Source organism: Oncorhynchus nerka, linkage group LG1, assembly GCF_034236695.1.
Source record: "Oncorhynchus nerka isolate Pitt River linkage group LG1, Oner_Uvic_2.0, whole genome shotgun sequence".
Taxonomy (NCBI): Eukaryota; Metazoa; Chordata; class Actinopteri; order Salmoniformes; family Salmonidae; genus Oncorhynchus; species Oncorhynchus nerka.
Window position 1 is genome coordinate 44,144,734 of NC_088396.1, and position 14,334 is coordinate 44,159,067.

General features: G+C 44.9%; 1 protein-coding gene across 1 annotated transcript in view; it reads right to left on the reverse strand.

Moving 5' to 3' along the window:
• Positions 1 to 3,159: 3,159 nt before the first annotated feature.
• The window catches only part of LOC115130598 (ly6/PLAUR domain-containing protein 6B-like), a 28,916-nt gene continuing 17,741 nt past the window's right edge, over positions 3,160 to 14,334 (reverse strand). The window contains exon 4 of the mRNA XM_065019110.1: positions 3,160 to 4,232. Within this exon, the coding sequence (XP_064875182.1) occupies positions 4,035 to 4,232 (198 nt within the window). The 3' untranslated portion in view covers positions 3,160 to 4,034. The remainder of the gene's footprint in view (positions 4,233 to 14,334) is intronic.

The following is a 14,334-nucleotide window of genomic DNA, read 5'->3' on the forward strand; positions in this document are numbered from 1 at the left end:
TGTATAGAGCCATGTCATCGCGGAATGCTCTGCCACCAGAGGTTTCTCAGTTTAGCTTTAAAAAAAACAGATCAAAAACATATTTTATCACCTCTCCTCTTTTTATAAAGCTCTAATTGAATTGAACTGTACTGTATATATATGAATAGTGTATAAATCATATTTTTGTCTCGGTGTCTTTTCAATATACAGTGCATTCGGAATGTATTCAGACCCCTTGACTTTTTCCACCTTTTGTTACGTTACAACCTTATTCTAAAATTGATTACCTTTTATTTTTCCCTCATCAATCTACACACAATGCCCCATAAAGACAAAAAAGGTTTTTAGACATTTTTGCAAATTTATACAAAATAAAAACTGAAATATTACATTTACATAAGTATTCAGACCCTTTAATCAGTATTTTGTTGAAGCACCTTTGACAGCGATAAAGGCCTTGAGTCTTCTTGGGTATGACACTACAAGCTTGGCACACCTGCATTTGGGGAGTTTCTCCCATTCTTCTCTGCAAATCCTCTCAAGCTCTGTCAGGTTGGATGGGGATTGTCGCTGCAGAGTTTTTTTTCAGGTCTCTCCAGAGATGTTCGATCGGGTTCATGTCCGAGCTCTGCCTGGGCCACCCAAGGACATTCAAAGACTTGTCCCGAAGCCACTCCTGCGTTGTCTTGGCTGTGTGCTTAGGGTCGTTGTCCTGTTGGAAGGTGAACCTTCGCCCCACAGTCTGAGGTCCTGAGCGCTCTGGAGTAGGTTTTTTATCAAGGATCTCTCTGTAGTTTTCTCTGTTAATCTTTCCCTCAATCCTGATTAGTCTCCCAGTCCCTGCTGCTGAAAAACATCCCCACAGCATGATGCTGCCACCACCATACTTCACCGTAAGGATGGTGCCAGGTTTCCTCCAGACATGAGGCTTGACATTCAGGTCAAAGAGTTAAATCTTGGTTTCATCAGACCAGAGAATCTTGTTTCTCATGGTCTGAGAGTCTTTAGGCGCCTTTTGGCAAACTCCAAGCGAGCTGTCATGGGCTTTGTTCTGCCCATGAGCAAGGCAGTTAACCCATTGTTCCTCGGGCGCCAAAAACGTGGATGTTGATTAAGGCAGCCACCCACACCTCTCTGATTCAGAGGTTGGGTTAAATGCGGAAGACACATTTCAGTTGAATACATTCAGTTGGACAACGGACTAGGTCTCCCCCTTTTATTGAGGAGTGGCTTCCATCTGGCCACTCTACCATAAAGGCCTGATTGGTGGAGTGTTCCAGAGATGGTTGTGCTTCTGGAAGATTCCTGTCGAGTAACCGTCGGGTTCTTGGTCACCTTCCTGATCAAGGCCCTTCTACCCTGATTGCTCAGTTTGGCCGGGCGGCCGGCTCTAGGAAGAGTCTTGGTGGTTCCAAACTTCTTCCATTTAAGAATGATGGAGGCCACAGTGTTTTTGGGTACCTTCAATGCTGTAGAAATGTTTTGGTACCCTTCCCCAGATCTGTGCCACGACACAATCCTGTCTCGGAGCTCTACGGAAAATCCCTTCGACCTCATGGCTTTGTTTTTGCTCTGACGTGCACTGTCAACTGTAGGACCTTATATAGACAGATGTGTGCCTTTCCAACTCATGTCCAATCAATTGAATTTACCACAGGTGGACTTCAATCAAGTTGTAGAAACATCTCAAGGATGATCAATGGAAACAGGATGCACCTGACCTCAATTTCGAGTTTCATAGCAAAGGGTCTGAATACTTATGTAAATAAGGTATTTCTGCTTCTATTTTTAATATATTTGCCAAAAATTCTAAAAAACAGTTTTCGCTTTGTCATTATGGGGTATTGTGTGTAGATTAAAATTAATTTAATCAATTTTAGAATAAGGCTGTAACATAACAAAATGTGGAAAAAGTCAAGGGGTCTGAATACTTTCAGAATGCACTGTATATATATATATATATAGATATATATTTGACATTTTATTTAGAATTTAAAGTAATAACTTGTTGTTCTTGTCTATAACTGTTCTGTACTTTGTCATGCATTTGTATGTAGTTTGTAGAGTGCAGAAGCTAATGGGGATCCTAATAAACTAAAGTTAACAGGCAAAATGTTCACTTCCGTTCTCAGAACGTTTAAAATACGTTCAGTTTTACCGGTCAGGAAATTTATGGCTTCATTCCCAGAACCAATCGGGAAACCAAGACTTCCAAGGAACCAAATGTGCTAGGTGCATAAGGTGGAGATTGTGCAAATACGAACTGCCCTTTTACGATTCCTCACAAAACTAATAAGGTTAGTTTGAAAATTATCTTTTTAGCTTTTGCCATTTCAATGTATCCAGGCAGTCACGGTCATCAAGCTCTGAGAAAACAAGGAACAACCAATATTTTATAGCAGTTCATAGGAAAAGTTATTACTTGGTCATAAATAATGCAACATTCCGTGGTTTCTTGACATATTCAAATAGATATCAATAAAACATGATAAGAAGGTTCATTCCTTAGGTCAACCTTTATGTTGCTGACAGAGGAAGTCATAATATCCCTTATCTCTCACAACTTTATGGCAATGATCATTTTTGCATATAACTGACCAGACATTGCATGTTTTTATGTATAATTAAATGTCACATTCCATCTTAGTGCTTGTTTGTCAGATTTCCAGTTCTAAGATCAGATGTGATAAAACCTCTTCAGAACATGATGCAGAAACAGGGCCAGTACAAAGCCTGGTGTTGCGTGTCAGCCTCACATGCTAGGATCCATATAAGGGTTATGATGCGCACCATATGATCAAAGACATGGGTCTTCTGCAATGTTACTGATAAATGTAGTCTCTAGATTTAAAGAGATAATACCTCTGGTAAATGTAGTCTCTAGATTTAAAGAGATAATACCTCTGGTAAATGTAGTCTCTAGATTTAAAGAGATAATACCTCTGGTAAATGTAGTCTCTAGATTTAAAGATGATCTAATCTGGTAAATGTAGTCTCTAGATTTAAAGAGATAATACCTCTGGTAAATGTAGTCTCTAGATTTAAAGATATAATACCTCTGGTAAATGTAGTCTCTAGATTTAAAGATGATCTAATCTGGTAAATGTAACACTGTAATTTCATTAAGGTATGTTATTGTGTAAAGCAACATATACAGAATTGTACATTTTTACTAAATCACATTCTATCCATTTTATTTTATTTTAGTTATGTTATATAAAGTTATGTTATACAAAAATACAAGCAACAATATTTCGTAACATTCATGTGCAAAATGTATCTTATTTGTGACATACTGTGGCTCAAGTATTCATAAGTTGACTTTGACAGAGCTAAGCTCCAGATTCCATGTCTTTCATTGATCGTTTCCCAGAATTCTCCCTAATCTAAAGGGAATGGGGCATGCTGTTCCTGCCTGTGTTCAGTCAGTTCATTTCTTCTTCCTGGTCCATGTGGAATCCCAAACATTGAACACCTGATTAGCATTGCCAGGACCACCATCAGTGGTCATTGGTAAACCAAGCATCAGTCATTATGACACTGCTTGTAGTCCTTTGTGATTGATCGATCCATGTGACATCTTTATCACAGATTACCATTAGACTTGTAAAAACACACATCCTCCATGTTCAGAGGAACATGCTGGTCCGGTCCAGTCTGGTCCGCTCTATAGGGACCTGGTCTGAGGAACATGTTGGTCTGGTCTAGTCTCGTCCCCTCTATAGGGACCTGGTCTGAGGAACATGTTGGTCTGGTCCAGTCTGGTCCCCTCTATAGGGACCTGGTCTGAGGGACATGTTGGTCTGGTCCAGTCTGGTCCCCTCTATAGGGACCTGGTCTGAGGGACATGTTGGTCTGGTCCCCTCTATAGGGACCTGGTCTGAGGGACATGTTGGTCTGGTCCAGTCTGGTCCCCTCTATAGGGACCTGGTCTGAGGAAAATGTTGGTCTGGTCCAGTCTGGTCCCCTCTATAGGGACCTGGTCTGAGGGACATGTTGGTCTGGTCCAGTCTGGTCCCCTCTATAGGGACCTGGTCTGAGGGACAGTAGTTTCACAGTAGGACCAGCCCGGTCAGCCCCAGGCCCAGAGTGGGCAGTAACGTCAGCCAGCAGCAGCTCCACGTCATCCTAACAGGAGTCTGGGATGGAGCTGAGCTGTAGGCCTGCTGCCTCATGGCAAACACAGCATTGGTGTGGTTGGTAGGGACCTCCACGTTGCAGATCATACCCTCACAGCATGACACACACTCCTACAGGAGGAGAACAAGGACAGGGAGAGGAGAGAAGAGACAGAGTGGAGGAGTGTGTGACAACAAATTCAAAACACAAGGGCAGCAATAATGGCAAATACTTTTTAGATGATTCTACAAATGAGACTGAATAGATAAGGGTTAGTGATTTACTGTGTGTGTGGAGGGGTTAGTGATTTACTGTGTGTGTGGAGGGGTTAGTGATTTACTGTGTGTGTGGAGGGGTTAGTGATTTACTGTGTGTGTGGAGGTTAGTGATTTACTGGAGGGGTTAGTGATTTACTGTGTGTGTGGAGGGGTTAGTGATTTACTGTGTGTGTGGAGGGGTTAGTGATTTACTGTGTGTGTGGAGGGGTTAGTGATTTACTGTGTGTGTGGAGGGGTTAGTGATTTACTGTGTGTGTGGAGGGTTAGTGATTTACTGTGTGTGTGGAGGGGTTAGTGATTTACTGTGTGTGTGGAGGGGTTAGTGATTTACTGTGTGTGTGGAGGGGTTAGTGATTTACTGTGTGTGTGGAGGGGTTAGTGATTTACTGTGTGTGTGGAGGGGTTAGTGATTTACTGTGTGTGTGGAGGGGTTAGTGATTTACTGTGTGTGTGGAGGGGTTAGTGATTTACTGTGTGTGGAGGGGTTAGTGATTTACTGTGTGTGTGGAGGGGTTAGTGATTTACTGTGTGTGTGGAGGGGTTAGTGATTTACTGTGTGTGTGGAGGGGTTAGTGATTTACTGTGTGTGTGGAGGGGTTAGTGATTTACTGTGTGTGTGGAGGGGTTAGTGATTTACTGTGTGTGTGGAGGGGTTAGTGGTTTACTGTGTGTGTGGAGGGGTTAGTGATTTACTGTGTGTGTGGAGGGGTTAGTGATTTACTGTGTGTGTGGAGGGGTTTAGGTGATTTACTGTGTGTGTGGAGGGGTTAGTGATTTACTGTGTGTGTGGAGGGGTTAGTGATTTACTGTGTGTGTGGAGGGGTTTAGGTGATTTACTGTGTGTGTGGAGGGGTTAGTGATTTACTGTGTGTGTGGAGGGTTAGTGATTTACTGTGTGTGTGGAGGGTTTAGGTGATTTACTGTGTGTGTGGAGGGTTAGTGATTTACTGTGTGTGTGGAGGGTTAGTGATTTACTGTGTGTGTGGGGTTAGGGTTTAGGGGTTAGGATTTACTGTGTGTGTGGAGGGGTTTAGGTGATTTACTGTGTGTGTGGAGGGGTTTAGGGGATTTACTGTGTGTGTGGAGGGGTTAGTGATTTACTGTGTGTGTGGAGGGGTTAGTGATTTACTGTGTGTGTGGAGGGGTTTAGGTGATTTACTGTGTGTGTGGAGGGGTTTAGGTGATTTACTGTGTGTGTGGAGGGGTTTAGGTGATTTACTGTGTGTGTGGAGGGGTTTAGGTGATTTACTGTGTGTGTGGAGGGGTTAGTGATTTACTGTGTGTGTGGAGGGTTTAGGGATTTACTGTGTGTGTGGAGGGGTTTAGGGGATTTACTGTGTGTGGAGGGGTTTAGGGATTTACTGTGTGTGTGGAGGGGTTTAGGTGATTTACTGTGTGTGTGGAGGGGTTTAGGGGATTTACTGTGTGTGTGGAGGGTTTAGGTGATTTACTGTGTGTGTGGAGGGGTTTAGGGATTTACTGTGTGTGTGGAGGGGTTAGTGATTTACTGTGTGTGTGGAGGGTTAGTGATTTACTGTGTGTGTGGAGGGTTTAGGTGATTTACTGTGTGTGTGGAGGGGTTTAGGTGATTTACTGTGTGTGTGAGGGGTTTAGGTGATTTACTGTGTGTGTGGAGGGGTTTAGGTGATTTACTGTGTGTGTGGAGGGGTTAGTGATTTACTATGTGTGTGGAGGGTTTAGGGATTTACTGTGTGTGTGGAGGGGTTTAGGGATTTACTGTGTGTGTGGAGGGGTTTAGGTGATTTACTGTGTGTGTGGAGGGGTTTAGGGATTTACTGTGTGTGTGGAGGGGTTTAGGTGATTTACTGTGTGTGTGGAGGGGTTTAGGTGATTTACTGTGTGTGTGGAGGGGTTTAGGTGATTCACTGTGTGTGTGGAGGGTTTAGGTGATTTACTGTGTGTGTGGAGGGGTTTAGGTGATTTACTGTGTGTGGAGGGTTTAGGTGATTTACTGTGTGTGTGGAGGGGTTTAGGTGATTTACTGTGTGTGTGGAGGGGTTAGTGATTTACTGTGTGTGTGGAGGGTTAGTGATTTACTGTGTGTGGGAGGGGTTAGTGATTTACTGTGTGTGTGGAGGGGTTAGTGATTTACTGTGTGTGTGGAGGGGTTAGTGATTTACTGTGTGTGTGGAGGGGTTTAGGTGATTTACTGTGTGTGTGGAGGGGTTTAGGTGATTTACTGTGTGTGTGGAGGGGTTTAGGTGATTTACTGTGTGTGTGGAGGGGTTTAGGTGATTTATTGTGTGTGTGGAGGGGTTTAGGTGATTTACTGTGTGTGGAGGGGTTTAGGGATTTACTGTGTGTGTGGAGGGGTTTAGGGATTTACTGTGTGTGTGGAGGGGTTTAGGGGATTTACTGTGTGTGTGGAGGGGTTTAGGTGATTTACTGTGTGTGTGGAGGGTTTAGGGATTTAGTGTGTGTGGAGGGGTTTAGGTGATTTACTGTGTGTGGAGGGGTTAGGGATTTACTGTGTGTGTGGAGGGGTTAGTGATTTACTGTGTGTGTGGGGGGGTTAGTGATTTACTGTGTGTGTGGAGGGGTTTAGGTGATTTACTGTGTGTGTGGAGGGGTTTAGGTGATTTACTGTGTGTGTGGAGGGGTTTAGGTGATTTACTGTGTGTGTGGAGGGGTTAGTGATTTACTGTGTGTGTGGAGGGGTTTAGGGGATTTACTGTGTGTGTGGAGGGGTTTAGGGGATTTACTGTGTGTGTGGAGGGGTTTAGGGATTTACTGTGTGTGTGGAGGGTTTAGGTGATTTACTGTGTGTGTGGAGGGTTTAGGTGATTTACTGTGTGTGGGAGGGTTTAGGTGATTTACTGTGTGTGTGGAGGGGTTTAGGTGATTTACTGTGTGTGTGGAGGGTTTAGGTGATTTACTGTGTGTGTGGAGGGTTTAGGTGATTTACTGTGTGTGTGGAGGGGTTAGTGATTTACTGTGTGTGTGGAGGGTTTAGGTGATTTACTGTGTGTGTGGAGGGGTTTAGGTGATTTACTGTGTGTGTGGAGGGGTTTAGGTGATTTACTGTGTGTGTGGAGGGTTTAGGTGATTTACTGTGTGTGTGGAGGGTTTAGTGATTTACTGTGTGTGTGGAGGGGTTTAGGGATTTACTGTGTGTGTGGAGGGTTTAGGGATTTACTGTGTGTGTGGAGGGGTTTAGGGATTTACTGTGTGTGTGGAGGGTTTAGGTGATTTACTGTGTGTGTGGAGGGTTTAGGGATTTACTGTGTGTGTGGAGGGGTTTAGGTGATTTACTGTGTGTGTGGAGGGGTTTAGGTGATTTACTGTGTGTGTGGAGGGGTTTAGGTGATTTACTGTGTGTGTGGAGGGGTTTAGGTGATTTACTGTGTGTGTGGAGGGGTTTAGGTGATTTACTGTGTGTGTGGAGGGTTTAGGTGATTTACTGTGTGTGTGGAGGGGTTTAGGTGATTTACTGTGTGTGTGGGTTTAGGTGATTTACTGGGTGTGGAGGGTTTACTGTGTGTGTGGAGGGGTTTAGGTGATTTACTGTGTGTGTGGAGGGGTTAGTGATTTACTGTGTGTGTGGAGGGGTTAGTGATTTACTGTGTGTGTGGAGGGGTTAGTGATTTACTGTGTGTGTGGAGGGGTTTAGGGGATTTACTGTGTGTGTGGAGGGGTTAGTGATTTACTGTGTGTGTGGAGGGGTTAGTGATTTACTGTGTGTGTGGAGGGGTTAGTGATTTACTGTGTGTGTGGAGGGTTAGTGATTTACTGTGTGTGGAGGGGGTTAGTGATTTACTGTGTGTGTGGAGGGGTTAGTGATTTACTGTGTGTGTGGAGGGGTTAGTGATTTGTGTGTGTGGAGGGTTGTGTGTGTGGAGGGGTTAGTGATTTACTGTGTGTGTGGAGGGGTTAGTGGTTTACTGTGTGTGTGGAGGGTTAGTGATTTACTGTGTGTGTGGAGGGGTTAGTGATTTACTGTGTGTGTGGAGGGGTTAGTGATTTACTGTGTGTGTGGAGGGGTTAGTGATTTACTGTGTGTGTGGAGGGTTTAGTGATTTACTGTGTGTGGAGGGGTTAGTGATTTACTGTGTGTGTGGAGGGGTTAGTGATTTACTGTGTGTGTGGAGGGGTTAGTGATTTACTGTGTGTGTGGAGGGGTTTAGGTGATTTACTGTGTGTGTGGAGGGTGATTAGTGATTTACTGTGTGTGTGGAGGGTTAGTGATTTACTGTGTGTGTGGAGGGTTTAGGTGATTTACTGTGTGTGTGGAGGGGTTTAGGTGATTTACTGTGTGTGTGGAGGGGTTTAGGGATTTACTGTGTGTGTGGAGGGGTTAGGTGATTTACTGTGTGTGTGGAGGGGTTAGTGATTTACTGTGTGTGTGGAGGGGTTAGTGATTTACTGTGTGTGTGGAGGGTTTAGGTGATTTACTGTGTGTGTGGAGGGTTTAGGTGATTTACTGTGTGTGTGGAGGGGTTTAGGTGATTTACTGTGTGTGTGGAGGGTTTAGGATTTACTGTGTGTGTGTGTGTGGAGGGGTTAGTGATTTACTGTGTGTGTGGGGGTTTAGGGATTTACTGTGTGTGTGGAGGGGTTTAGGTGATTTACTGTGTGTGTGGAGGGGTTTAGGGATTTACTGTGTGTGGAGGGGTTTAGGTGATTTACTGTGTGTGTGGAGGGGTTTAGGGGATTTACTGTGTGTGTGGAGGGGTTTAGGTGATTTACTGTGTGTGTGGAGGGGTTTAGGGGATTTACTGTGTGTGTGGAGGGGTTTAGGTGATTTACTGTGTGTGTGGAGGGGTTTAGGTGATTTACTGTGTGTGTGGAGGGTTTAGGTGATTTACTGTGTGTGTGGAGGGTTTAGGTGATTTACTGTGTGTGTGGAGGGGTTTAGGTGATTTACTGTGTGTGTGGAGGGGTTTAGGTGATTTACTGTGTGTGTGGAGGGTTTAGGTGATTTACTGTGTGTGTGGAGGGGTTTAGGGGATTTACTGTGTGTGTGGAGGGTTTAGGGATTTACTGTGTGTGTGTGGAGGGGTTTAGGTGATTTACTGTGTGTGGAGGGGTTTAGGTGATTTACTGTGTGTGTGGAGGGGTTTAGGATTTACTGTGTGTGGAGGGGTTTAGGATTTACTGTGTGTGTGGAGGGGTTTAGGGGATTTACTGTGTGTGTGGAGGGGTTAGTGATTTACTGTGTGTGTGGAGGGGTTTAGGGGATTTACTGTGTGTGTGGAGGGGTTAGTGATTTACTGTGTTTGGAGGGTTAGATTTACTGTGTGTGTGGAGGGGTTAGGTGATTTACTGTGTGTGTGGAGGGGTTAGTGATTTACTGTGTGTGTGGAGGGGTTAGTGATTTACTGTGTGTGTGGAGGGGTTAGTGATTTACTGTGTGTGTGGAGGGGTTAGTGATTTACTGTGTGTGTGGAGGGTTAGTGATTTACTGTGTGTGTGGAGGGGTTAGTGATTTACTGTGTGTGTGAGGGGTTAGTGATTTACTGTGTGTGTGGAGGGGTTAGTGATTTACTGTGTGTGTGGAGGGGTTTAGGTGATTTACTGTGTGTGTGGAGGGGTTAGTGATTTACTGTGTGTGTGGAGGGGTTAGTGATTTACTGTGTGTGTGGAGGGGTTAGTGATTTACTGTGTGTGTGGAGGGGTTAGTGATTTACTGTGTGTGTGGAGGGGTTTAGGTGATTTACTGTGTGTGTGGAGGGGTTAGTGATTTACTGTGTGTGTGGAGGGGTTTAGTGATTTACTGTGTGTGTGGAGGGGTTTAGGTGATTTACTGGGTGTTTAGTGATTTACTGTGTGTGTGGAGGGGTTAGTGATTTACTGTGTGTGGAGGGTTTAGGTGATTTACTGTGTGTGTGGAGGGGTTAGTGATTTACTGTGTGTGTGGAGGGTTAGTGATTTACTGTGTGTGTGGAGGGGTTTAGGTGATTTACTGTGTGTGTGGAGGGGTTAGTGATTTACTGTGTGTGTGGAGGGTTAGTGATTTACTGTGTGTGTGGAGGGTTTAGGTGATTTACTGTGTGTGGAGGGTTAGTGATTTACTGTGTGTGTGGAGGGGTTTAGGTGATTTACTGTGTGTGTGGAGGGTTTAGGTGATTTACTGTGTGTGTGGAGGGGTTAGTGATTTACTGTGTGTGTGGAGGGGTTAGTGATTTACTGTGTGTGTGAGGGGTTAGGTGATTTACTGTGTGTGTGGAGGGGTTTAGGTGATTTACTGTGTGTGTGGAGGGGTTTAGGTGATTTACTGTGTGTGTTTAGTGATTTACTGGGTGGAGGGGTTTAGGTGATTTACTGTGATTTACTGTGTGTGTGGAGGGGTTTAGTGATTTACTGTGTGTGTGGAGGGTTTAGGTGATTTACTGTGTGTGTGGAGGGGTTTAGTGATTTACTGTGTGTGTGGAGGGGTTTAGGTGATTTACTGTGTGTGGAGGGGTTTAGTGATTTACTGTGTGTGTGGAGGGGTTTAGGTGATTTACTGTGTGTGTGGAGGGTTAGTGATTTACTGTGTGTGTGGAGGGTTTAGGGATTTACTGTGTGTGTGGAGGGGTTTAGGTGATTTACTGTGTGTGTGGAGGGGTTTAGGGATTTACTGTGTGTGTGGAGGGGTTTAGGTGATTTACTGTGTGTGTGGAGGGTAGGTGATTTACTGTGTGTGTGGAGGGGTTTAGGTGATTTACTGTGTGTGTGGAGGGGTTTAGGTGATTTACTGTGTGTGTGGAGGGTGTTTAGGTGATTTACTGTGTGTGTGGAGGGGTTTAGGTGATTTACTGTGTGTGTGGAGGGGTTTAGGTGATTTACTGTGTGTTTACTGTGGAGGGTTTAGGGGATTTACTGTGTGTGTGGAGGGGTTAGTGATTTACTGTGTGTGTGGAGGGTTAGTGATTTACTGTGTGTGTGGAGGGGTTTAGTGATTTACTGTGTGTGTGGAGGGGTTTAGGGATTTACTGTGTGTGTGGAGGGGTTAGTGATTTACTGTGTGTGTGGAGGGGTTAGTGATTTACTGTGTGTGTGGAGGGGTTAGTGATTTACTGTGTGTGTGGAGGGGTTAGTGATTTACTGTGTGTGGAGGGTTAGTGATTTACTGTGTGTGTGGAGGGTTAGTGATTTACTGTGTGTGTGGAGGGGTTAGTGATTTACTGTGTGTGGAGGGGTTAGGAGGTGGTTAGTGATTTACTGTGTGTGTGGAGGGGTTAGTGATTTACTGTGTGTGTGGAGGGGTTTAGTGATTTACTGTGTGTGTGGAGGGGTTTTTAGTGTGAGGGGTTTATTTACTGTGTGTGGAGGAGGGTTAGTGATTTACTGTGTGTGTGGAGGGGTTTAGTGATTTACTGTGTGTGTGGAGGGGTTAGTGATTTACTGTGTGTGGGAGGGGTTAGTGATTTACTGTGTGTGTGGAGGGGTTAGTGATTTACTGTGTGGAGGGGTTAGTGATTTACTGTGTGTGTGGAGGGTTTAGTGATTTACTGTGTGTGTGGAGGGGTTAGGTGATTTACTGTGTGTGTGGAGGGGTTTAGGGATTTACTGTGTGTGTGGAGGGGTTAGTGATTTACTGTGTGTGTTAGGAGGGTGGAGGGGTTTAGATTTACTGTGTGTGGAGGGGTTAGGTGATTTACTGTGTGTGTGAGGGGTTTAGGGATTTACTGTGTGTGTGGAGGGGTTAGGTGATTTACTGTGTGTGTGGAGGGGTTAGTGATTTACTGTGTGTGTGGAGGGTTTAGGTGATTTACTGTGTGTGAGGGTTTAGGGATTTACTGTGTGTGTGGAGGGTTTAGGTGATTTACTGTGTGTGTGGATTTTTACTGTGTGTGTGGAGGGGTTTAGGGATTTACTGTGTGTGTGGAGGGGTTTAGGATTTACTGTGTGTGTGGAGGGGTTTAGGGGATTTACTGTGTGTGTGGAGGGGTTTAGGTGATTTACTGTGTGTGTGGAGGGGTTAGGGGATTTACTGTGTGTGTGGAGGGGTTTAGGTGATTTACTGTGTGTGTGAGGGGTTTAGGGATTTACTGTCTGTGTGGAGGGGTTAGTGTGATTTACTGTGTGTGTGGAGGGGTTAGGTGATTTACTGTGTGTGGAGGAGGGGTTAGGTGATTTACTGTGTGTGTGGAGGGTTTAGTGATTTACTGTGTGTGTGGAGGGGTTTAGGGATTTACTGTGTGTGTGGAGGGGTTTAGGGATTTACTGTGTGTGTGGAGGGGTTTAGTGATTTACTGTGTGTGTGGAGGGGTTTAGGTGATTTACTGTGTGTGTGGGAGGGTTTAGGGATTTACTGTGTGTGTGGAGGGGTTTAGGTGATTTACTGTGTGTGGGAGGGTTAGGTGATTTACTGTGTGTGTGGAGGGGTTTAGGTGATTTACTGTGTGTGTGGAGGGTTTAGGTGATTTACTGTGTGTGTGGAGGGTTTAGGTGATTTACTGTGTGTGTGGAGGGGTTTAGGTGATTTACTGTGTGTGGGAGGGGTTTAGTGATTTACTGTGTGTGTGAGGGGTTTAGGTGATTTACTGTGTGTGTGGAGGGGTTTAGGTGATTTACTGTGTGTGTGGAGGGGTTAGTGATTTACTGTGTGTGTGGAGGGGTTAGGGGTTTAGATTTACTGTGTGTGTGGAGGGGTTAGTTTTACTGTGTGTGGAGGGGTTAGGGGATTTACTGTGTGGAGGGGTTAGTGATTTACTGTGTGTGTGAGGGGTTAGTGATTTACTGTGTGTGTGGAGGGGTTAGTGATTTACTGTGTGTGGAGGGTTAGTGATTTACTGTGTGTGTGGAGGGGTTAGTGATTTACTGTGTGTGGAGGGGTTAGTGATTTACTGTGTGTGAGGGGTTTAGGATTTACTGTGTGTGTGGAGGGGTTTAGGGATTTACTGTGTGTGTGGAGGGGTTAGGTGATTTACTGTGTGTGTGGAGGGGTTTAGTGATTTACTGTGTGTGTGGAGGGTTTAGGTGATTTACTGTGTGTGTGGAGGGGTTTGGAGGTGATTTACTGTGTGTGGAGGGTTTAGGTGATTTACTGTGTGTGTGGAGGGGTTTAGGGATTTACTGTGTGTGGAGGGGTTTAGTGATTTACTGTGTGTGTGGAGGGGTTTAGGGATTTACTGTGTGTGTGGAGGGGTTTAGGGGATTTACTGTGTGTGTGGAGGGGTTTAGGTGATTTACTGTGTGTGTGGAGGGGTTTAGGTGATTTACTGTGTGTGTGGAGGGGTTTAGGTGATTTACTGTGTGTGTGGAGGGGTTTAGGTGATTTACTGTGTGTGTGGAGGGGTTTAGGTGATTTACTGTGTGTGTGGAGGGGTTTAGGTGATTTACTGTGTGTGGAGGGGTTTAGGTGATTTACTGTGTGTGTGGAGGGGTTTAGGTGATTTACTGTGTGTGTGGAGGGGTTTAGGTGATTTACTGTGTGTGTGTGGAGGGGTTTAGGTGATTTACTGTGTGTGTGGAGGGGTTTAGGTGATTTACTGTGTGTGTGGAGGGGTTAGTGATTTACTGTGTGTGTGGAGGGGTTTAGGTGATTTACTGTGTGTGTGGAGGGGTTTAGGTGATTTACTGTGTGTGTGGAGGGGTTTAGGTGATTTACTGTGTGTGTGGAGGGGTTTAGGGATTTACTGTGTGTGTGGAGGGGTTAGTGATTTACTGTGTGTGTGGAGGGATTTACTGTGTTTGGAGGGGTTTAGATTTACTGTGTGTGTGGAGGGGTTAGTGATTTACTGTGTGTGTTAGTGATTTACTGTGTGTGTTTAGTGATTTACTGTGTGTGTGGAGGGGTTAGTGATTTACTGTGTGTGTGGAGGGGTTAGTGATTTACTGTGTGTGTGGAGGGGTTAGTGATTTACTGTGTGTGTGGAGGGGTTAGTGATTTACTGTGTGTGTGGAGGGGTTAGTGATTTACTGTGTGTGTGGAGGGGTTAGTGATTTACTGTGTGTGGAGGGGTTAGTGATTTACTGTGTGTGGAGGGGTTAGTGATTTACTGTGTGT